Below are 23,512 nucleotides of genomic sequence, written 5' to 3' on the forward strand. Positions count from 1 at the left end.
TGCTTTATTTAGACTGGTATAATTAATTGATTCGGTGATGTTTTTGTCTGATAGCACCAACTGCCAGGTTTTAGGTCCGAGGTTGGTCGTGGTTTTGAACTGACCAATGTCTGGTATCTTCTTTTTCTTCTTGATATTTTACATTTCAATATTTTTAATCTAGATTGAGCATATTCTTCTATCTATCTATACAAAAGGTGGATTATAAATCATCCCACTCAAATTAATCAGAAAACAATTATAAACATTCTTTCAATTTATTCATAGAAAAAATAATCATTATTATCAACCCAAAACTTGATCAGTCATTTTACTTATAAATTCATACTATAGAAATTCAAAGAAGAAGATAAAAGGGTGACGAAGCTCCTCCAAAATTTTAATAAAAGCTCAACAACCTTAACCAATATAAGAAGAAAAATCCCATTCTATACAGTGTCAAATAACTAATGGTAATGTTATAATAAAATAATTATATTCTTGGGCACATGGATTGGAATATTGAGGTTATCTCATTGGAATATTGAAGTTATCTGCATTAAAATAATGCCTCATATTCTCTTGGCCACATGCAAATGACATTTTTTTAATTAACTGATTTAAATCATTCATATATATGCATGTTACAAATTATTCAAACATATATATATATCTGTAGTAAGAATTATTTAACTCTTTTGAAACATTACAAAGTAGATATATAGATAATTGGGAAAGATCTAGATGCAAGACTGGAAATACAATCTAAAATCAGATAATCAAACTTAAAGGGATTATTGTCATTAGCAGATTAATTATAAATATATATATAATAAGATCAAACAGTTAAATAGTAGTAGTCTATTGATATATAATTAATTCAGAGATCATCAGATTCATGAATTAATATTTGAAATCAAGATACAAATAATTATAAAACTTCCTTTATGTACTTTTTAGAGTTTTACTGATCAACAAAGATGATCAATCATATAACATAAGTTTGCATATATATATATATATATATATATATATATATATATATATATATATATATATATAAACTCGATTCATAAAACTGAATTCTTTTATTATTATTATTATTACTATTTATTTTCTATGTAGTAGAGTCAACTGACTTGAGTGTAACGGAATCGTCGGCGGCGGCGGTGGCGGCGGCTCTTTTGACAGGCATAGATTTGGATCTCTTGAACCAGGCGGTTTTAACATCCGACCGATGAAACCGGCATCGGAACGATCCCTGGTGCGTGGTCGGGGAACAAAGACACTGACCTCCGCCGCCACCGCCGCTACCACTCTTCGGAGAGACGATTGTGTCGGCGGCGGCGTCCGTCTTCACGATCATTCCATTGGAGGAAGCCATCCTAGAGAGAAGATAACTGAAGGAGAGTAAAGTTTTTTATTTTTCTTTTTTCTATATCTATATTTATTTATATAATCAATTGTGACAGTTTCTATCTAACATTAGATAAAATAGATAAAATTGAAAATTAATCTAGATGGGTAGCATCCCAAGACATTTTGGCACGAATCTGATCCATTTGAAGAAACAAACAAAAAAAGATAGTGGAATGTTTGTTTTAAATAAAATTATTATTTTCCTTTTGAAAGGGATTGAAGAAAACCCATCACCGCCCAAATATTATTATTATTATTATTAACATTTTATTGTATAAAAAGGAATTTCAAACTTTTCAATAAAATATAACAGGATATCAAAATGAGTACAAATTCTAGGAGAAAACACACTATTATTAAACTGAAAGTAAAAAAATAAACTTACTTCATAAATATGGTCAAGCTTATGAACATACCACTCACTATTACTATATATTACACATCCAAATTCCAATACAGTTTGCAAATGAAATAAAACAATAAGCCAATAGAAAGATGAATACGTTTTTATTACCTTCAACGTCCTTTAAAAGCTGCAAATCGTGCAGCCAATTCATCGTAATCAGGTAGCTTAGGATGCACATGGCTAGCCGGTTTATCTGGTTGAAAGGAGTTTGCACGCGCAAACACTTTCACAGACTCTTTTCCACCGGTTTGCTCGCGTGGTAGCGAAGTGGATCTCGTGGGGGCAGTTGAATGATTGGTTGCAGCTTCATTGGAGTTAGTTGGCTTTCTTATCAGTTTTTCTTGGTCAAAGTTTGATGGTTTTCGGCTGTAATGTAACAGTAATTTATCGATCACTCTTTCCTCATCGTCTCTTTGTTGGTGTTCGTCTTCGAATAATATTTGTAAGCCTCTCTTTGAACCGTTCCTTCTCCTACTGCTTGAACTTTCTTTGGCCACTTCAGCACCGTTAGAAGACCTTGAGTGTTTCTTCCTCATTGATCTTGGTCTTGGAAGAGGTACGTCGTCGTAATAAGATAAACCTTTCTCATGAACATGACTGGTCAATTTTTCTGGTAATGCTCCGTCCGAGTCAGAACTTGCATGCTTGCTTTCTTTCGGTTTGATGTAAGGTGGGGGGATCATAGGATTATCTCTTGGCAGAGGTACATCGTCGTAATGAGATGAACCTTTCTCATGACCATGATTGGTCAATTTTTCTGGGAAAGCTCCATCCGAGCCAGAACTCGCATGCTTGCTTTCTTTCGGTTTGATGTAAGGTGGGGGGATCATAGGATTATCTCTTGGCTTCATATAGGGTGGAGGGCCAGCATTATTGTAAGCTTCTTCTTTCATATTCATTTCACCAAATTTGTTATGTGCTGAGGATGATGAGACAACATCTTTGCCATCTCTAGTAGCTCTATCTTTTAAAGAGACGCCACTAGTTCTGTCGTAAAATGGCTTTTGCTTACCATCTTGTACGTCTGGCTCTTTTCCACGAGATGACTTTCTCGTACTTTCCGAAGTGATATAGCCATTGAAGTTGGATGGAACAGGATTATCTCTTGTTGGAGTACTTTGTTTGCTGCTGCCTTGAGACTTGTGACTGCTATTATGCAATCTATTTCTGTCATGATTGAGGTGACTGTATTCTTTATTTGAATTGTATTTTCTCTCTGAATTTGAGGGCTTGTCTTTGTCAATGGACAACTTGTATTTATCTGGATCAGAGATCGGATTCAATCTTTTATGTTGGTCCTGTATGTTCTGCACAAGCAAAGGCACTTGTCAATATATTGGGAAATGGTTATTATGTTCCTTCTCTTCTTATACTAGGAAATATATGCAAAATGTGGAAAAACTGATTATAAAATAATCAGTGTTGATCATGATGCAAAAAAATCTACAATTGTTATGTTTTTTAAAAATTACAATGATCATGGGCTTGTTCGATCTTGGGTTATTTGAATAACCAATTGGTTATTTTGAAATAATCTTGTTTGATGTAGGTTATTGAAAATTAGGTTATTTGGGTAAAAGTATATAATGATTTAAAAAAAAATGTAAAGGGTATTTATTTTGGTTGATAATTTGAGTTATGTGATTGATATTGGGTTATTTGAGATTAATCTCAAATAACACAAACTGAACAAGGCCCTAGAAAATAATTTGATCATGATAAAATGTTAATAACCTGATCATCATTTTCTTACAAAATGAGGCAAAAATATTATACTATAATTTGTATACCAAATGAAGCAACAAATGTCACGTTATAATCCGGATCATAATCTAAGACCCAAAACAAAATCTTATACCAAACCGAATCTTAATTTGGCGATTTTTCAATGATATCATGATTGTGACAAAATATTAGTTTTCAAATAGACTGAAAGTGATATACCGGAGAAAATGTGGACGGATCAATCATTGTTCGTTGGAAGCCTCTGCAATCCCAATTTATAGTAAACTCCAAAGCAATGTCTTGCAATAACTGGAGTTTTTTCTCTTTTGTTGGAGAGTTTGATGCTATTTTCTCTACAAACTAAAATGACGAGTACTGATTTAGACCAATGAAAGCAGTGAAAGAAAGATTGTATCGATCAGCGTTATAAGCATTGGGCATTGGGCATTGGGGCTTCCAATTTCTAGATGCTCACCTCATGGTTAACAAAGTGTTCCAACCCGGTTCCATATCTCTCCTGAAATAGATCCCTGAGGTCCCGAAGCTCAGGCATATCAGGAAACCTTGCTGCAGCAAATGTCAACGATCCAACAGGTTCTCTGCATTCTTCAGGGCATTCCCTGGAAACACATAATGCTAAGAATCCGTTGTTTGCATATGCAGACACAGTGATCTTATCTTTCCAGATTTCAAATTGTGTGCAATCAATGGTACATCAGTAGATCAATTGTCTCAGAATAATTGAGCAAAACAAGATTCCATTTCCATTGCATATTATCAAGAAGATGAAATTTTGAAAGCAAAGTGGTTTTCTATCTACATGAACAGCTACAAATGGATTTTACCTTTGTTTTTGCATGAGAGAAAGCTGCTTCAAGATGTATTCACAGCACTGTTCTATAAAGTCGTAGCATGACAATACATTTTGTCCAGCAATAAATTCTTCTGTCTGTAAACCTCCTTGCAGAAATGAGAAGTTCTGTAAGCATGCAATATAAAGCCGAATAGCATAATACAAATGAACCTTTTGCCTCTCAGATCTCTCATACAAATGATGATAATAAAATTCCCCCTTCTATGTAAAACTGTTGATACTTTTGTTTCTGAAAGCATCTTCTACTGGGATTCTGTTTTACCATAAGATGTGAAGGAGCTCAAGAATCTTACAAGGGGAAAAGAGACTCAACAACATGATATAAACTATAAAACACAAATGGTGGTATCTAGGAAGACCTTCCAGCTCCATCTTTTAGAATCTTAGAGAAGCTACAGCTAGGAGGTAATGTTTTTTAAGTAAAGACGTCGTGAATTTGAATAGAGGGTATTTAATGAAGTAATGTCTTCCAACATGATATAAAGACACTTGAATTTGAAGTTAACTGCATTTCCAGTGTAAGAGGAAAATTCTGAAACTGCACAGGTTGGTCTGTGTGTGGGGGTAATGAGCTGTACAACAAATTATTGAAGTAAGGCACTTAGGTACGAAGGCCACTTATCAAAGTGTTAGGATGTGCTTGATAAATCTGAAAATTAAGTGTTGAATGCTGAATAAAATTTTAACTGCTGAATGAGTTAAATGATTGATAAATAAATGTTATAATAAACAAAATGAAAATATCTAGTCTTAAGTACTACATATATAAGTTGATTTGACAAATATGCATACTTAAAGACTATTTTACCCTTATAGCTACATAATTTGATTAATTTAAGGTGTTAATGTTGTCTTTTTTGAAGGGACTTACTACATTATCCAGTTAAGTCATCAATAGCTTACCGAATTAAGCCAGATATTCTAACTTAATTTGAATAGAATTAAAATAGTCAAGTAATTTTAAGTAACACTTATCAAATTAACATATTTCAAATAAGCACTTAATCATTTAGTTCAAATGATAAGTTGTCTTATAAAACACCATCTTATATTATGATTCTTTTGGCCCAAAATGAAAGTTATGGTACAGGGTGGGTCAAGAATCGTGGTACATGCGACAGGTTCAAGACAGAAAATACAAGATTACTCCAGACCCTGAACGGCCGTTGACTCTTTTCATCGAGAGCCAGCCAATATGGGAAGGCTGCACCATTATCTTAGTTGTGATTGATCAATGACAAAGTATGGACTATTTCATTGAACTGACACATCTATATTAGGCAGGCCTACCATATTATGATCATGTTTATGGATCATATATCAAGTAACATAAATTACTGGATTCAAATGTGTCTTAAGGAGATTTTCAGGAAGACTAAAATTGTAGTCTCTGTTAAGACTTAAATTAGGGACTTCACAAACTTTTCAAACACATTTGCCAGTGGTGTCTTCTGATGCACATGAAGCAGTCTTACAAAGGTGATTGGTACGCAGACTTGGGAGAATTGTGGCTCAAGCCTTTATATAGTGGAAAAATCACTTGGGAAGAGGATTGAACTTTTTCTCAAAACTCAATTTCCCGAATTCTAAACAATTTCATTGTCAACCTCATTCCTTGAGGACAAGGAAAATTTATGGGGGAGAGAATATGATGAAAATAGTAGTAGCTAATGGGAGAAGAAGATAATTAATAACAATTACAATTCTGTTAATAAAAAATCTAGAAAGGGGTATGGATAAAGTAGACAATTGAATTGTAATAACTCTCTGTGAAATACAATTGAATCTTCAACCTTATCCATTCTTTCTATCCTGCATCATATCCTATTCTTAGTTGTTCTTTGGTTACTAAGAGTGTTAAATTAGACACAACATTTCCAGTAAAGTTACTCTTCAAAAGAAGAATCTAATTTTTTACTAGCTAGGGCAGACACTTAGTCCTAAGTAGAATTCAATGTTCCAGAATCCAGAACATAAAAATTGACAATGTTAGCTTCCTGAGAGAAACAAAATGACATACCACAGAAGATGAATTCATTCAATTGTAAGCGGCGGTAACTGAATAGATGATCTAGAAAGAAAAAGGAAAAAGTGCAAAAGTGCAAGAATAAAGTGAAATTCTCTGACCCTGCCATATGCGTTAATGTCGAGGCCGTTGGACAAAAGCTGAGCAAGGTTTCCCTTGAGAAACTTCTGCGTGGCATCCTGCCTCTTCCGTAACACAGCGATGCGAGCCTTGGTCGGCTTAACCAACGATTTACTGTCAGCACCAAACAAACAACATCAACAATCATATCACAAACAAAACACAGAAAGAAAGAAAGAAAGAGTAGGAATGAGATGTGCGTTACAAACCACTTGGAGCTAAATCCGCGTCCTAGGAATCCGTCCAACATATTATAATCCGATCCAAGTTCTCCGGTGGATCAAATTCTGAAGTTGATAAGACAAGAGCTAAGATCCACCATTACACTGCACTGTACACTTGAAGAAAAGCCGCATTAAAGTGAGATGAGAAAGAGAGAGAGATGGGGGCGATCAGCCGATTTGAATTTAGAACTCTCTTTAATGCTCCTATTATAAAAGCACCAGTATTTACTAGATAATTATTGCTACTTGTTAAATAATCTCTTTTTAAGTTTAATTTAAGTCAGTCTATGAAAATTAATTAATTTATTTTAATATTTCATTATTATATCATATTAATTTTTTTTTCAAATGGTTTTTCTCCCTCTACAGATATTTTCATATTTATCTAATTTCTCGTTATCTTCAAAATTACTTATTTATTTTTATCATTTTTATATATTTATCTTTCTTATTTTATTTATTTTATTTTATTTAATTATTAAGTTTTTTATCCTTAAATATAATTAATTAATTAATTTTTAATATATTTTTTCTACTTTATTTATTTAATTAAAAATACAAAATATTATTATTTATATATTATAATTGTTTAAAATATATAAAATATTGAAGTTTGTCCTAATTTAATAAAATATAAATATTTAATATTTTATTATATTAATTATATATATATATTAAAATATTTATAAAAATAATAGTTGGATGATTCAATTTTTTTTATAAATAAAATTATCTATAAAAATTTTAAAATATTATATATTAATAATTAGTCAAATAAATATAATATTTTATTTAATAATATAATATATTAATAATTAGTATATATTAAGCATAACATTTTTAATAATAGGTTTTTTTTTATCATAGTGACTGCCAATTAACCAAATCAAATCTAAATCTGTTTTTTTTTTATAACTCACTAAAGAATCAAATATACTATTATTAAGAAAAAATTAAATCATTCAACTATTATTTTTTATAAGTATTTTAATATATAGTTAATATAATAAAATATTAATATTTTATTAAATTAGGACACACTTCAATATTTAATATATTTTAAACAATTATAATATAATAAAAATATTTTGTATTTTTAATAAATAAATAAAATAGAAAAAAAATATATTAAAAATTAATTAATTATATTTAATGATAAAAAAAACTTAATAATTAAATAAAATAAAATAAATAAAATAAGGAAGATAAATATATAAAAGTGATAGAGATAAATAAGTAATTTTGGAGGTGAGTGAGGACTAAAGAATGGTAGGTTAAATATTTCAAAAGATTCTCGGATAAAAATATAAATAAAAAAATAATAATAATATATTAAAATAAAAAATAGAACACTCTATTTCACATTTTATTCATTTTGATAAACTTATTTTCTCACATATCATCTTGTGATCTTACATTTTACTTTAATCAATCAAATATTTAATTTATATTTTTAACATTTAGCATCGTGACTTCACATATTGGTCAATAAAAAATTTGATTCATATTTTTTAGCCACTTTCAATTTATACCAGCATATTATCTCTCGACAAACCGCATCTCAATCACACTTGGTTAAAGGGGTGTACTTGTATTTTATGTTGCAAATTCGAAAGATACATATAACATTTTTTATTTTATTTTTAATTGTTTTAATTTTATGGACAAGTCAAACCACAATCCGACCAAAGTATATATTTACTCTCACATATATATCTAAATTAACCACAACTTTAGATTCGACAATCGGTACACTTTAAAAATTAAGTATTATATATATATATAATATTTTTTTTATGTGGATTTATATTGAATATTTTTTTAACAAATTAAAATATTTTAAAATATAAAAATACAATTTATCTTATTAAACAAATAAATAAAAATAAAATTAGAATATAGATAAATATAATTTTATTAGTCATAATATTAGTTAATTATATTTTGCATAACAATTTGATTATTTGAATAAATCTTAAATACGATCAATATATATCGAGACTTTATAATTAACAAATAAGATGTTTTTCGCCTTGAATTAGATCTTGAACGATTTAAGTCGGGTTGAATGGTTCACCATCGAGCTAATCTAATAGACATAGATTATGAAGTGAAATTCAAGTTAAATAAAAATATTTTTAAACAACTCTCTTTGTTTTGAGAAAACTACACTAAAATCTAGGGGTGAGCATTGGGTGGATTAATCCGAAATCTAATCTAATCCGAATTCTAAATACTAATTCGGATTGGATATTTCGGATTAGATTGTGATCGGATCGAATTGAATTAAATCGGATTGGATTAGGATTATCCAAACTATCTAAATAAAAATATATTTTTTAATTTATTTTTTTAAAATTAAATTTTATCTCAATATAATATATATTTTACTTATCATCACTTTGACAATGATATTTATTTTTATTTTTTTTATCATTACTTTTTTCAGATTCAAATTTAATAATAATAAAAAATTAATTTTTTTTAAAAAAAAAATCTTTTTTAAAAAATTGTTGACTAACTTCAAGTTTATATATATAAATATTTTTTAGTTTGGATTATCCAAACCATTTTTAATCAAATCCGTATTAATTAGTAAAATGGTTTGAATTACGGATTGGATAAATTTAGTTTGAATTTAATACGGATCGGACAAAACGGATTGATTTTACCGATTTACTCACCCCTACTAAAAACTACATGAATCGAACAAAATAATGTAAAACGATAGATTATGCTTATATATTTAGAGTTTCAGCGAGACGATGAGATAGTCGAACAATATCGATTTTTGCTCGAATCACAAGGGTAAATTCTCGCGACGTTCTTTACCATCCGATTCGTCAAGATTTTTGTTTGGACTTCTTTTAGATACTTGTTTGAGTATTTTACTTCCATAAGATTTGTTATTGTTCTTTTATTCCACCATTAACGGTGAAAATTTTGTATTAATATACTTTGTAAAGACTCGAAAGTTTTGTGGATTTATTTTTTTCTATATTTCACGCTAAAATTGATGTATGTAAGGAAAATAATTATTCAGTAATATTAGGTATTTTCCAACGAATTAAACAATTCATAAGTGTTGACGATGTTATGATGAGAGAGATCTATACTATTTTGTCATAAATCAAATATCTTCACGGCAATGAATTCCATGTCTCAAAATCAATCAAATATGTAAGAGTAAATCCAATGCTAAACAGGGAAAGGGAATATTATGGTAGAAACATCATTATTATCATTACTGAATACAAACAATATTGAAGTGCAAGCAAGCACATGTTACCTTATTTTTACTTGCAAATTATATATATATATATATATATATATATATATATATATATATATATATCCTAAAATGGGTGTAAACCAAATAGAAATAATGAAGAAGGTATGACACCAATTAACCCCACACTTTAGCTCTAACTAACTAATATTTTTATTATTTTTTTAAACTAGATATAGGTCACATAATTGTTTATTAGGCAGTTCTAAGGGTTTGTTTGGTTTCAGCTAAACACAGACTTTTCAATTTGGCAAATGACATATCTCAATTCAGTTACCTATTTTTGAAATTGACAGATGACACAATCATGTTTGAAACAGTTCTACCATTATTTTAAAAAAAAGTGAAAAGTTTACAATTAAAAATGCTACAAATATCTGATAGTAGAAAGAAGTTAAATCAATGCCAAACTTTGAAAGAAAGAAATAATGCAAGATACCTTCTTATAAAAATTAAACAATAAATAATGGTACATTACAAACTTGATCTAACCAAATGAAGCATTAACAGAGTATAAATTCATTCACACTGAGATATAACAATAAACAGAAAATTATTATATATATGAGTTGAGTTCATTTAGATGAAAAACATCGAGCATAATTGCAAATTTGCAATTCAATAGTTAAATTCCAAAAAGAACTTGAAATTTATCTGAAATCAATATTTCAATACCCAGTTCCACACCCGAGTGAGAAACCATCTAAATGTCATTCCGCAAACCACCCATTAGGGAGATTAGCATAAAAAAACGTGGGATGTAGACATATTAAGTTGTAAATCATCATTTGCACATGTTTTTCTATATGTTTCAACATCAACTTGCAAAAACAAAGTCTCAAAAACAGCTAAGAGCATTCAGGTTTATCAGTTTATGTCAAGATCTGAATAAACATGTATGAAATGGATATTCTACTCTTAGGATTTTGTTCGCTTACCCTTCTTTTTCAAGGGCTTCCGTGCAAGACACAATCTAGTCCTGGAAGGGACATTATCTTGTTCCTCTTCACTGTCTTCACTGTCCAAAACAATCACTGATTCATTATTCTGCAGAGGAATGCAGTCATCTTCATCACTAGCTATATGCATCCGCTTCTTATCGTCCTTTGACACCATAGACGAAGTTGTTGATGATTCTCCATAGAGGCTCTTGATGTGTGTAAGTGGAAGAACTGCTGTAATATTCTCTTTATAGTCATTTTTACAATCTTCAGAAAACCCTATTTCTGCTAAAAAGGTCTTATTCCTACCACCCAAGCTTAGCCTATTGGGTTTTGCAGTATTTACACAATAATTCCCTATTCCATAACCATAACCTTTTTCAGACACTTTTTGTTCAGTATTGCAAGACTCGGGAAGAGGAAAGTCTTCGGAAGATGAACATGATGATGCATGCAGAGATAGCTTCCTCTTTGTTCTATAATCCGAAAACTTCTCTGATGATCCTTCTGTCGGTCTTTTAACATCTGTATTGTTCTCTATAACTATTTCCAAACCAGAAGAGCACTTCTTACTGAAATCATTGGACTTCTGAATTTCTGTATTGATAGGTTCTATCTGCAACCGCATAAATTAGTTTAGTTTAATAATCAGATATAGACATAATCATCTGAGTTGAAACAAGATAATAGAGAACTTGCATTTGATTTAATGCTTGTAACGCCACTACAGCCGCTTCCACTTCCTCCAGCCATAGCATGTTTCTGAGTCATATCCCGGGCCTTTTGGTCGAATATATGTTTGTTATATTTGTACTCCCTGCTCTGCACATCATTACTATGTAGATCACCGTTTTTGTTCCCATTAGCCATTTTATCAAACTGTTATGTAAAGATCACTTACTGCATCACACATCAGCCCGTCATCAGGATTGGGTTCACTCAGTAACAACCCTATGCTTGTTAGCACAGTTGAAATGTTCAATGATGGCTGCCACGCTCCCTGTTCTTGCAATATCAAGATTATAATTTTAAGGGTTTAAAAGGATCAATAATGTTGAGTATAAACAAATTACTCGTCATATAAACATTGTTAACATGGGGGTTTACTATCAAAGGCTGTATGATAGAATTGATAAGATTATTATTGATAATTATCAAAGCAATAAAGGCAGAGAAATAACAAGTGAGCAAGAATGATGAACTTTAGGTTTATCAAACTTAGTGAGAAAGAAGTGACTAACTTTGGGAGGTAAGTTGAGAATGTCAAGACAAATTCTCCCTCCACCATCGATATTCGGATGATAGATCGGTGTGAGAAAGGTAACAATTGGAGGCTGAAAGGGGTACCTGGCAAGAATAAATAACCTCAATTCGATCGATAACATAATTTGCACGTCTACAGATAAAGTAGATAAAAACCCTAGCAGTTAAAGAAAAACAAGGATACCTTTCTGGAATGCGAATCTGAAGCTTAAATAGCCCTTTCTCATAAACCGTTCCCTCGGGACCTTGGATCTCTAAACAGTAAATAGAAAATTACTTGATGAGAATTTATATAAAAAGATGAAAATGAACATAGAACAGGGGTAGAGAGACGAACGAGCATCGATTGAGGTGAGAGAGGGAGCGGCGGCGGCGGAAGATGAGGAAGAGAGAAGAGGGAAAGAGGCGCCCGGAGGAGGATCGGTGATTAGAAGTTTGAGCTCTTTCTGCATTCGGAGGCTGAGTCTTGCCGCTTGCGCCATTTGAATAGTCGTGGTTTTTGAGCTCTCTTCTATCCAATTTGGGCGAGATTTGGAAATGAACAGTTGTTCTAAGGAAGGAAGGAGGGAAGATTGAAATAGCGGGAAATTGTGAGAATTCAATAGCAGTTTATGTTTTTGTAATATATTTAAATTTGTCACTAATTAAAAAAAATTAATGAACTACAAATGAATTTGTGGGAAGGAAATGGGGAAGAATTTTTTTTAATAATTCTTACCTATTTTAGAAATTCAAATTTTAATAAATATATCTATAACCTAAAAAACCAACCATCCTTGAGAAGAGATTTTTGTTACTCAATAGTCGAGACCTATAACTCATATTTTATTAATGTTTTCTGAAAAATGCTTATGATCTTGACATAGGAATTTATGTTTTTTTACAAATAAAAATGACGATTAGACCAGGCTTAGTGAATAAGCTGTCTATGTATCTTTTAACAAAGGATTAGGTCATTGACGTAGTTCGTGGTTATTAATTATTTGTTTTTGTTCAGATTTTCATTTTTATTAGTTTTTATTTTAAAGATGTCAAAGAGTATGAACTAGCATTTCATTTTATTAGAAAACCACTTAGTATGAAAGCTGTAGTATTGTCATTTATTATTTTGATGATTTTCTTTTTTTTTTTTTTTTTAGTTATTTTTCATTCATAATCTTTTTTAGTGTCTTTAGTGTAAAATTAGAGTTTAATTTTGTTGATGTTGTTATCATTTTTTTTATGTTTGTTAATGCTAAATTTTTAAATTTTCGATACAAATGGTGTTAATGTATATATGCAAATGCAATCCTACGAAGGGTTAATCGTCTCCAAATTCTCCATTCATGGCATTTTAGACTTCTAATTATACCATCAATCAAGTATGAGAAGAAATTTTGCGCTTAGGTTGTTCGGGAGATCCTTCATATTCTTCTATGATTTACTTTGGATGTTTGACTCACTAGCTCAAGTAGACGTTGCAATTCTTCTTCCATGAGCATCGTCCTTGACTTTGAGCTTTAGTTGCATTCTTGGGACCTAGATCATTGCTTATGATCAAGAGATCATGTCCTAATTTTGTGCTCAGGTTTTTCGGGAGGTATTTCACCGTCTTCCATGATTTACCTTGAATGTTTGACTGACTAGCTTGAGTAGATGTTGAGCTTCTTTTCCATAAGAATTGTTCTAGAGTTAAAGATGTAGTCGTGGTCTTGGGACATGGAGTTATTGTTGAGGTGTTCCTTGTCATTGGGTTGAGTTTTAACTTTCGGGTAAGTAAACGGGTTAGAGTTTTCTGTTATGAAAACGGGTTAGGGTATAAATATATATTTTTTGGTATTTTTCTCTTAATACATTAAGGTTGAGAGAGAGTGAATAGATTTAGGGTTTTATAATTCCTTCTTTGTTCTTTGGCTAATCTAGAGAGAGAGGTTGATGAATCTTTTGATTGTGGAGTATTCCAATTGTTAAGATTTGTATCTCCTAAATCCGATCTGTTTGAAACAATCTGTAAAAATGCAAGAAAGAAGAACACAAGAAGACACAGATTTATAGTGGTTCACTCAAATTGAGCTCCACTTCAGCCACCACCAGATTTCACTATGAATAAAAAGAAGGAATACGGAGTTTTTTGCCTCACACTTTATCTCTCTAGAATTTTATCTTAACCATGTAAACCCTTAATAATCACATATTTATAGGGTAAACATTCAGGTAATAAACCTAAATAACTTTGGTCAGGCCCAAGCCCAAAACCAAAAAGAAAACTCAATAAACTCTAATTAACAATGTAGAGTTTATTATAAGTGTAGGCTCCATAACTCAACAATCTCCCACTTGGAGACTAACTTCATCATCTCTCGATCGGTAGTGGCTTTCCATTCGGTGTCTTAACGAAGAAGACCAACTGAAGTTGCACACAACTTCAGTTTCTCATTTGTCATAGCTTTCGTTAACATATCAGCTGAATTCTCACTCCCGGGAATCTTCTTAAGAGCTCATACTTCATCTTCTAAAGCTGACCGAATGAAATGATAATGAACCTGTATATGCTTCGTCCTTCCATGATAAACAAAATTCTTTTCCAAATGAATGACACTCTGACTGTCGCATCGCAACACACTTCCCTCGTAGTCTTGACCCAATTCTAGTAAAAAGGGTTGTAACCACATCATCTCCTTAGCAGCCTTTGTCACAACAATATACTCTGTCTCACAACTAGAAAGAGCAACAATCTTCTACAATTTTAAAACCCAACTGATTGTAGTACCTCCCAGAGTATAAATGTACCCTGTTGTGCTCTTCCTACTATCAACATCACCACCATTGTCAGCATCAACATATCCTTCCAAACCCATATTAGTCTTTTGAAAACACAAAGCGAGACATGTACTTCCGGTTAAGTATCGTAGTATCCACTTTACTATTTTCCTATGTTGTCTACCCGGGTTGCTCATGAACCTGCTAACAACTCCCACTGCATGTGCTATATTTGGTCTTGTGCAAACTATCGCATACATAATACATTCAATAACAAAGGTATATCGAAAAGTGACCATGTAATTTTTCTCCTCCTCTATTGAAGGCGACTGATCTTTAGATAGTCTGAAGTGACTAACTAAAGGGGTAGTAACTGGTTTTGCATCATACAAGTTAAACATGCTAAGAACTTTCTTCACATATTCTTCTTGTGAAAACTTGAGAACTTCTTCATCTCTGAAAATTCTCATCCCAAGGATTTGTTTTGCAGCACCTAAATCCTTCATTGCAAACTTTTCAGACAACTCTTTCTTGAGCTTGTTAATCTCACACAAGCTTTCTCCAGCAATCAACATGTCATCAACGTAGATGAGTAGAATAATGTCGATTTATCAAACCTCTTGATATAACAACAATGATCAACTTCACACCTTAGAAAATTGTTACTTTTCATGAAGCTATCAAACTTCTTGTACCATTGCCTTGGAGCCTGTTTCAAACCCTACAGACTTTTTTGAAGTTTACACACAAGCTAATCTTTTCCTTTGATTTCAAATCCTTCTAGTTGTCGCATGTAAATCTCTTCATCTATATCACCATGAAGAAAAGAAGTTTTGACATCCATTTGTTGAAGATGAAGGTCTTCTTTCACAACCAAACTCAAAATAGTTCTGATTGTCATCAATTTAACTATTGAAGAGAAGATCTTATTATAGTCAATACCTTCTTTCTGTTGAAATCTTTTCACAACCAATCTTGCCTTGTACCTCATGATTTTATCATGTTCTTCTTTAATCCTGAATATCCATTTGTTGTGAAGTGCTTTCTTTCCCTTTGGTAGCTCAGTGAGCTCCCAAGTCTGATTCAACGTCAAAGAGTGCATCTCATCTTTCATCGCAGACTCCTACTTAACCGAATCATCAGATTGTATTACTTCCTCATAGCATTCAGGTTCACCTCTATCTGTCAACAATATATAGTTCAGAGATGGAGACCACCTTTCGACTAGGTTTCAATTCTTTGATGATCTTCTCAACTGTATAACCGGTGTTTGCTGATTTGCCTCTAGGGCCACGTTCTCAACGATTTCATCTTCATCAACACATTGTTCTTCTTCAACAGTCAATATATATTAATCTAAAAATTCTCTCAAATCGACTGTACCGGTCTCTTCCAACTTGGAATCACTATCTGATGTCTTCCCAACACAATCTTTATAGAGAACATGTTCATTGAAGATAACATTTTTGCTACGAATGATCTTCCAAATTTGATTATCCCAGAAACGATAACCAAACTCGATATCACCATAACCAATGAATTTTTTTATTAGACTTTGGATCAAGCTTGCTCCTATCACATTCATTAATATGACCATATGATAAACAACCAAACAATTTCAAATAAGAAAGGTTTACCTTTTTATTGCTCCAGGCTTCTTCAAGAATTCTGAATTCAAGAGGAATAGAGGGTCCTCTATTTATCAAGTAGGTAGGAATATTTATAGCTTCTTCCCAGAAGGTTTTAGGCAACCCTGCATGCAATCTCATGCTTCTAGCACGCTCGTTCAATGTTCGATTCATTCGTTCAGCTACTCTATTCTCTTGAGGCGTTCGAGGAACAATCTTCACCATACTGATCTCATTCACAACACAATACTCTTTGAAATCTGAATTGATATATTCACCTCCGTTGTCAGATCTCAAACACTTAACTTTCGTATTTGTTTCATTTTCAATCAAAGCCTTCAATTTCTTGAAAATAACAAATACTTCAGACTTGTGCTTCATAAAATATACCCATATCTTTCTTGTCGAATCATCTATAACATCACGTAGTATTGTGATCCGCCAATAGAAAAAACATGTGCAGGTCCCCACACATCAGTGTGTACCAACTCTAGTCTTTCTTTCTTGAGCTCCTTCCCAATCTTTAAGAAACTCACGTGTTTCTGTTTTTCAAGAATGCAGTTTTCACATAACTGATGTTCAACAGACTTCAGTTCTGGAATCTGTCCATTCTTCAAAAGAATTTTCATCCATTTTTGTTCATATGGCCCAACCTACAATGCCACAACTTACTGTTCTTCGAGTCATCAACTACATCAGCAACCGTTTCTCTACAAGTTGAAGTCGTGTATAACGTTCCAGTTTTGTGACCTCGAGTAACAACTATTGCTCCTTTAATCACCTTCCATGCACCATTTCCATAAATGAAATTGTGACCTTCTTCATCAAGATGTGTAATAGAAATTAGATTGCGCATTAAACCTGGAATGTGTCTCACCTTATTAATCTTTCAAACAGAACCATTTGCCATCTTCAATTTGATGTTCTCAATGCCAACAATATCCAGTGACTCACCATTTGCAATATATACTTTCCCATAGTTTCCAGCCACATAATTCTCCATTAATTCTTTGTGAGTAGTGGTGTGGAAAGACGCTCTTGAGTCCAAAACCCATGAATCTATTGGGCTATAAACAGACAAAAGTAATGCATTAGTGAAATATTCTGTAACAATATTGGCTACATCATTTTTATCATCACTGTTTTTCTTCGGTGCTTTACAGTTCCTCTTTAAATGACCCTGTTTACCACAATTCCAGCACTCAAATGTCCGCCTAGACTTGGACTGACTCCTCCTGCTCTTTGACATAGATCTGCTCTTACCTCGGTTGAAATTTCTATCATTACATCTACTCCTGTTTTCCACATCCAGAGTAGAACTTTTGAATGTTTCACGAGAATCAATTTTATGAACCTCTTCAACAAGAATACAAATTTCAGTTTAGCATTACCAACTGAATTACTAATTGCTGCCCTCATAGGTTCCCAACTATTTGGTAGAGATGCCAACAAAATTATGGCACTAACTTTATACCCAAAATCAATCTCAACAGATAACAACTGATTCACAATTGTATTGAATTCATTCAAATGAATAGTGACAGAAGTACAATCAACCATTCTTAAGTAAAAGAGTCTTTTCATTAAGTGTACATTGTTGTTAATAGATGATTTTCATACATATCAGAAAGAGCTTTCATCAGACCCATGGTGGTCTTCTCCTTTGCTACATTGTGAGCAACCATCTTGGCTAGCGTCAATCAGACAACTCCCAAAACCTGTCTATCAATGAGTTTCCATTCAGCTTCATCCATCTTCTCTAGTTTCACACTTAAAGGAACATGAAACTTCTTTCCATAGAGATAATCTTCAATATGCATTCTCCGGAAGGCATAATCTGTCCCATCGAATCTTCCAATCCCATGTTCTATACTATTCTCACTTGCCATCATTTCTAATGCTCAGATCTAGCCTAGCTGTTCTGATACCAGTTGTTAGGATTTGTATCTCCCAAATCTGATCTGTTTGAAACAATCTGTAAAAATACAAGAAAGAAAAACACAAGAAGACACAAATTTATAGTGGTTCACTCAAATTGAGCTACGTCCACTTCAACCACCACCATATTTCACTATGAAGAAGAAAAATGAATACAAAGTTTTTTGCCTCATACTTTATCTCTCTAAAATTATGTCTTAACCATGTAAACCCTTAATAATCACATATTTATAAGGGTAAACATTCAGGTAATAAACATAAATAACTTTGGTCAAGCCCAAGCCCAGAACCAAAAAGAAAACCCAATAAATTCTAATTAACAATGTAGAGTTTATTATAAGTGTAGGCTCCATAACTCAACACCAATCATTCTTAGTGTAATCACTTCTTTCATTTGAGAGTAGTGTATGTAAGTTTCTACTATTAACATTTCATTGATTTAGTAAAACTTATCCCTCTCGTGGACGTATGTCGATTTTGACCGAACCACGTATATTGTGTTATTATTGTTTTGTTCTATTTTAGTTTTGGTAAATCTGTTGTTCGTCATAGACGAATTGGAAACTAATTTATTACATGTTTGATTTCTAAGAAGACCTGTTGCCCGATAGTGGTATCAAAGCAGTATTGATTGGTTACATGTTTTAAGATTGGAGCAGAGTACTCTACTGGTTACTTGACGAAATTCAAAGAGGAGATCAATTGGTTTTTTTCTAGAGTTTTCGTCAATTGTTAAGACAGTAATAATAGGGAAATCTAGACCTAATATAGTGAGTCTGAATCGTACAAACTATAGGAAATGGAAATGGTTGATTAATGATCTATCAGATGATTTGAATGAAGTAATTGAAAATGAGAGTTTTAAACTTGAGAGTACAAAAAAGGCTGATTGAAAAAAGATAAATAGAAAGGCATGTAACATTATTCGTTCCTAGGTTGGTGTAAATCTTGTGCACCATGTTGAGAACGAGACTACGACGTATGATGTGTGAAGCAAACTTGAAACTCTCTACGCTGGGAGGTCAGTAGGGAATAAAGCAACACTAGTACGAAGACTGGTGAATCTGAAGTACATTGATAATTAATCAATTGTTGAGCACTTAATGAATTTCAAAATATTTTGAATTAGGTGAGTAGTATGAAGATAAACTTTGCTGATGAAGTGCAAACACTTTTAGGCCTTGTTCTTGTAAGTTTTTTTTTTAATCTCCACCAAATCACTTTTCAAATCAATCCCCTCTTATCCATCACATCATTTAAAACAATTTCCAAAATACTAAAATACCATTTTTATTTTAAAATTATATTTTAAATACTACATATTTTAATATTAAATTATAATAAAAAAATTATTCTTTTCATTTCATTTATTTTTTACTATATTAATTTAATAAATACATATTGTTTTTATTATATTCTTTACTAAGGCATAGTTTCATTTATTTTACTATATTATTATAAATGCATCTTGTTTTTATTTATTATATTATATTTAATAAATTCTTAAAAATAAATTCAAAATGAAACAAAATTTTATTATTAATACTTTATTATTTATTTTCTTTTTGATTGTACGAGAACAATACTAAAAAAAAATAGTAAATGTTAAGATTCATTAATGCAACAATAAATTTGTGTGGCAATTTCATCTCGAAAAGTATTCATGCCATCATTTGGTTCAATATACCTTTCATCTTCCTCGTCTTCCATGTAATCGTCATTAGTAGTCCCAATTTTTCCTTCATTTCGATGTCTATCAAAATTAATGGGAATTTTTTCTATCATATTTCTTCGGATATAATTATGCAATCCCGCAGTTGCATTAATAATATTCAATTGTTTTTCAATTGAAAATCCTCGAAGAGAACCCGAATAAAATATTATGTGCCATTTGTTTTTCCAAATTCTAAAAGTTCTCTCAATCACAGATTTGATGGACGAGTGTTGTTTATTGAACGCCTCTTTTGCATTATATGATTGTTGTTGTTGTGACGGGAATTGATGCAGGTGATATGGGGTATGACGATATGGTGCCATGTAAACAACCATATTTTTATAGCCTGCATCAACTAGGTAATATTTACCTACCAAAATAATTCATAAGTTATGTTGCATATTTTATTTGACAATTAAAATAATAAAGTGAATAATATACCTGGTATTGGATGCGGAAAACTATATATTGGATTATTCCGAACTTTGTTAAGGACTGATGAATCGTGCATAGAACCCTCAGCACCAACGACAAAATATGTAAATAACATATTGTGGTCATATATCGCTATGACGTTTGTAGTTGTATAACCAGTTCGACCACGCCAATTTAGTGACTCACTTGCCTTAGGATGTACTCGTACATGAGTGCCATCAATAACACTAGTACAATTCTATTAAAGACTAGACATGAAATGATTTTTTATTAATAATATATAAAACAAAGAAACTAATATTATTAAACGTGAAAAACCAAAAAATACTTACCTTTTATAATTTTCAAATGTTAGTGATGGTGAACTTAGCATGTACTTGTGTTTGATCAATGAGTTTCATCTCATCCGTGTATAGTTGTACTAATGATTTTAACACTTTTGATACGATTTTAGACATCGTAGACTTCGAATGACCAAAAAAGATGCCCACCGCTCCCATACTTCCACCATGGGCAAAATATACTAAAGTGATTAATACTTCCTCTTCAATTGAAATTTTACGTCCACCAACTAAATTGTAATGTGTTACACAACGATTTATCAATCGTCTAACACATTCACAATTCATTCTTACAGCTCGAAAACATGAATTATCATTATTCATTAAAACTTGTACAATTTTAGCACCACGAGTGGACAGATCTTTAGGTAAACGTTGAACTTGCTCATTCAATAAATAATGTTCCGCAAACGTCGTAAAACAAATTGCAATCAAATAATTTACAAAATCATCATCAGATAAAGTACTCGTGTTAATTTCATCTAAATTGTTCATTCTTTCTAATTTTGTAAAACAACTCAGAAATACTAATAACTAAAAAGAAGACGTGAAAAAAAAACTCAACAAAGAAGAGAGAGATGTGTTATGATTTGTGAAGAGGAAAATATGAACATAAAAGATAAACGGATGAATGTGTTCTTTATAGGTAAAAACTCAATTATTGTTTTTAATTTGTCCATAAGATAAAACAATGTATGTACTTGTTGTCCATTGGATTAAATGATGTATGTACATATTATCTCAATTATTATGTACTTTTGGTCCTTAGGATTAAATAATGTATGTACTTATTGTTGTTTGTCCATTGGATAACATTTGAAATGTACATATTATCTCAATTATTATGTACTTTTGGTCCTTAGGATTAAACAATGTATGTACTTATTGTTGTTTGTCCATTGGATAACATTTGAAATGTAAATATTATCTCAATTATTATGTATTTTTAGTCCATAGGATAAAATGATTATATCTGTATTGTTGTTTGTCTATGTGATTAAATAATGTATATTATTTGAAATGTACATAATTACAAAGTATTATACAGATATATTCAATGAATGAATAACTTGTGAATTGAGTTTTTTTGTTTTATTTTATTAGTCATTTAATATATCATCATTAATTTGTTATAAATCAGTTCCAAATAATTATACTCTAACATAACATAATACTTAAAGTAATTCATCTTCATTTAACAAAATAAATATACACCTTACATTACACTAATAAAGGTTATCACAAAAATAAATACGCTAATATAGTTTATAAATACAAAAATATAATTATAATATATCACAAAAATATAATTATAATATATCACAAAAAATAAGTCACGAGTTTTAAAAACTACAAGATAAACTATGAAATCAATGTTGAGTTGGTGGAAAATTCAGATCATGAAGTCCAATATTTGAGTGGTTTTGTTCGAAAGTTGAGTCAACAATATTTGCAACTTTAAGCTCGTGCTTGATCCAACTCCATCTTTGTTCATTATTTTTAAGCTCTAAGAAAGTTTTAATAAAATTAGAATTCACCGCAAAAATATGAGATACATGATTGAAGGTTTCAGACCCACGTTGAAGGCATAGTTGTCCAAGCAGAATATTTAAACACTTTTTCATTGAAGTAGGTGAAATGATCGAAGGAGAGAACTTGAATCGGAATCTGGCCGACAATATTGTGGCGAGGATTGTTGTTGCATTTATTTATTCCTATCTAGGAGATTTACAAATACTTTCTCAAGTCTTTTTATTGAGGAATCTTTTTTGATTCTTTTACTCATCCTAGATGAACTCATTGCCCTTTTTTTTACCACTAGACATAGTAATAGATTATGTTGCTTCAACACGAATTCCATCTTGAGGGTCAATGAATTGATTTTCTAATGACTTATTGGAGTCACCTGATCCCTCTTAGACAATAGATGTAAATGGAAGAGGTTCAAAAGGAGTATGAATATAATTACCATTTACACGGTCACCAGCAAAAAGACGTTCCAACAAAGCATAGTCTGGAATTGTCTTTCCTTTATATTGATACAAAACTTTTTTATTTTCCTACAAAAAATACCAAACATATTAAAATCTAAAAAATTACATATCCAATAAATGTTTAATAAAAAAATAATTACCCTAACATAGTCCCACCAACTATCACTCGCATCAATCATATTCGGTATCGGATCCCATCCTAGGCCAGTTTGGAGTGTAGCCCATCATAATTCAGACCAAAGATGTTTTTTAGTAGAAAAGTGGTTCTTGAATTGCTCTTTTGTATGATAAATCATATATTTATCCCAAAATGCCTTAATCAAGACATTATACGTTGGATTGGTTGGCCATGGCTGTCCAACTATCATTTTTTCTTTCTCCATACACAATATTTCAAGAAAAAATGTAGTTTTTTTGGAGATGAATCCCACCTTGCAAAGTTTGATTTGTTAACCCC

At 31.5% G+C, this 23,512-nt stretch overlaps 2 protein-coding genes across 2 annotated transcripts; both read right to left on the minus strand.

The window, feature by feature from the left end:
• Positions 1-1,760: 1,760 nt before the first annotated feature.
• Positions 1,761-6,944, minus strand: LOC124927521. The gene is made up of 6 exons (XM_047467951.1): positions 6,759-6,944; positions 6,531-6,663; positions 4,375-4,478; positions 4,005-4,149; positions 3,749-3,889; positions 1,761-3,111 (listed from the first exon to the last, which is right to left on the minus strand). The coding sequence occupies exons 1-6, from the start codon at positions 6,797-6,799 to the stop codon at positions 1,915-1,917; spliced, it is 1,761 nt and encodes a 586-aa protein (XP_047323907.1). The 5' UTR covers positions 6,800-6,944; the 3' UTR covers positions 1,761-1,914.
• Positions 6,945-10,786: 3,842 nt separating this feature from the next.
• LOC124926595 (probable ubiquitin-conjugating enzyme E2 37) lies at positions 10,787-12,839 on the minus strand. The gene is made up of 6 exons (XM_047466846.1): positions 12,604-12,839; positions 12,451-12,520; positions 12,245-12,350; positions 11,905-12,003; positions 11,703-11,825; positions 10,787-11,619 (listed from the first exon to the last, which is right to left on the minus strand). Exons 1-6 carry the CDS (start codon positions 12,746-12,748, stop codon positions 10,981-10,983), a joined length of 1,182 nt encoding a protein of 393 aa, XP_047322802.1. The 5' UTR covers positions 12,749-12,839; the 3' UTR covers positions 10,787-10,980.
• Between the last annotated feature and the right edge of the window lie 10,673 nt (positions 12,840-23,512).

Source organism: Impatiens glandulifera, chromosome 2 (genome assembly GCF_907164915.1).
Source record: "Impatiens glandulifera chromosome 2, dImpGla2.1, whole genome shotgun sequence".
Taxonomy (NCBI): domain Eukaryota; kingdom Viridiplantae; phylum Streptophyta; class Magnoliopsida; order Ericales; family Balsaminaceae; genus Impatiens; species Impatiens glandulifera.

What these genes read in the sequence shown, in the direction of transcription:
- LOC124926595 (XM_047466846.1), bottom strand. Translation starts at nt 12,748, where the DNA reads ATGGCGCAAGCGGCAAGACTCAGCCTCCGAATGCAGAAAGAGCTCAAA. An exon ending in CAGATTCGCATTCCAGAAAG is followed by an intron (nt 12,351 to 12,450) that starts GTATCCTTGTTT and finishes TATTCTTGCCAG; the next exon opens with GTACCCCTTTCAGCCTCCAA. An exon ending in TTACAAGCATTAAATCAAAT is followed by an intron (nt 11,620 to 11,702) that starts GCAAGTTCTCTA and finishes ATGCGGTTGCAG; the next exon opens with ATAGAACCTATCAATACAGA.
- LOC124927521 (XM_047467951.1), bottom strand. Translation starts at nt 6,799, where the DNA reads ATGTTGGACGGATTCCTAGGACGCGGATTTAGCTCCAAGTG. An exon ending in AACACTTTGTTAACCATGAG is followed by an intron (nt 3,890 to 4,004) that starts GTGAGCATCTAG and finishes TCGTCATTTTAG; the next exon opens with TTTGTAGAGAAAATAGCATC. An exon ending in ATCCGTCCACATTTTCTCCG is followed by an intron (nt 3,112 to 3,748) that starts GTATATCACTTT and finishes TTGCTTGTGCAG; the next exon opens with AACATACAGGACCAACATAA.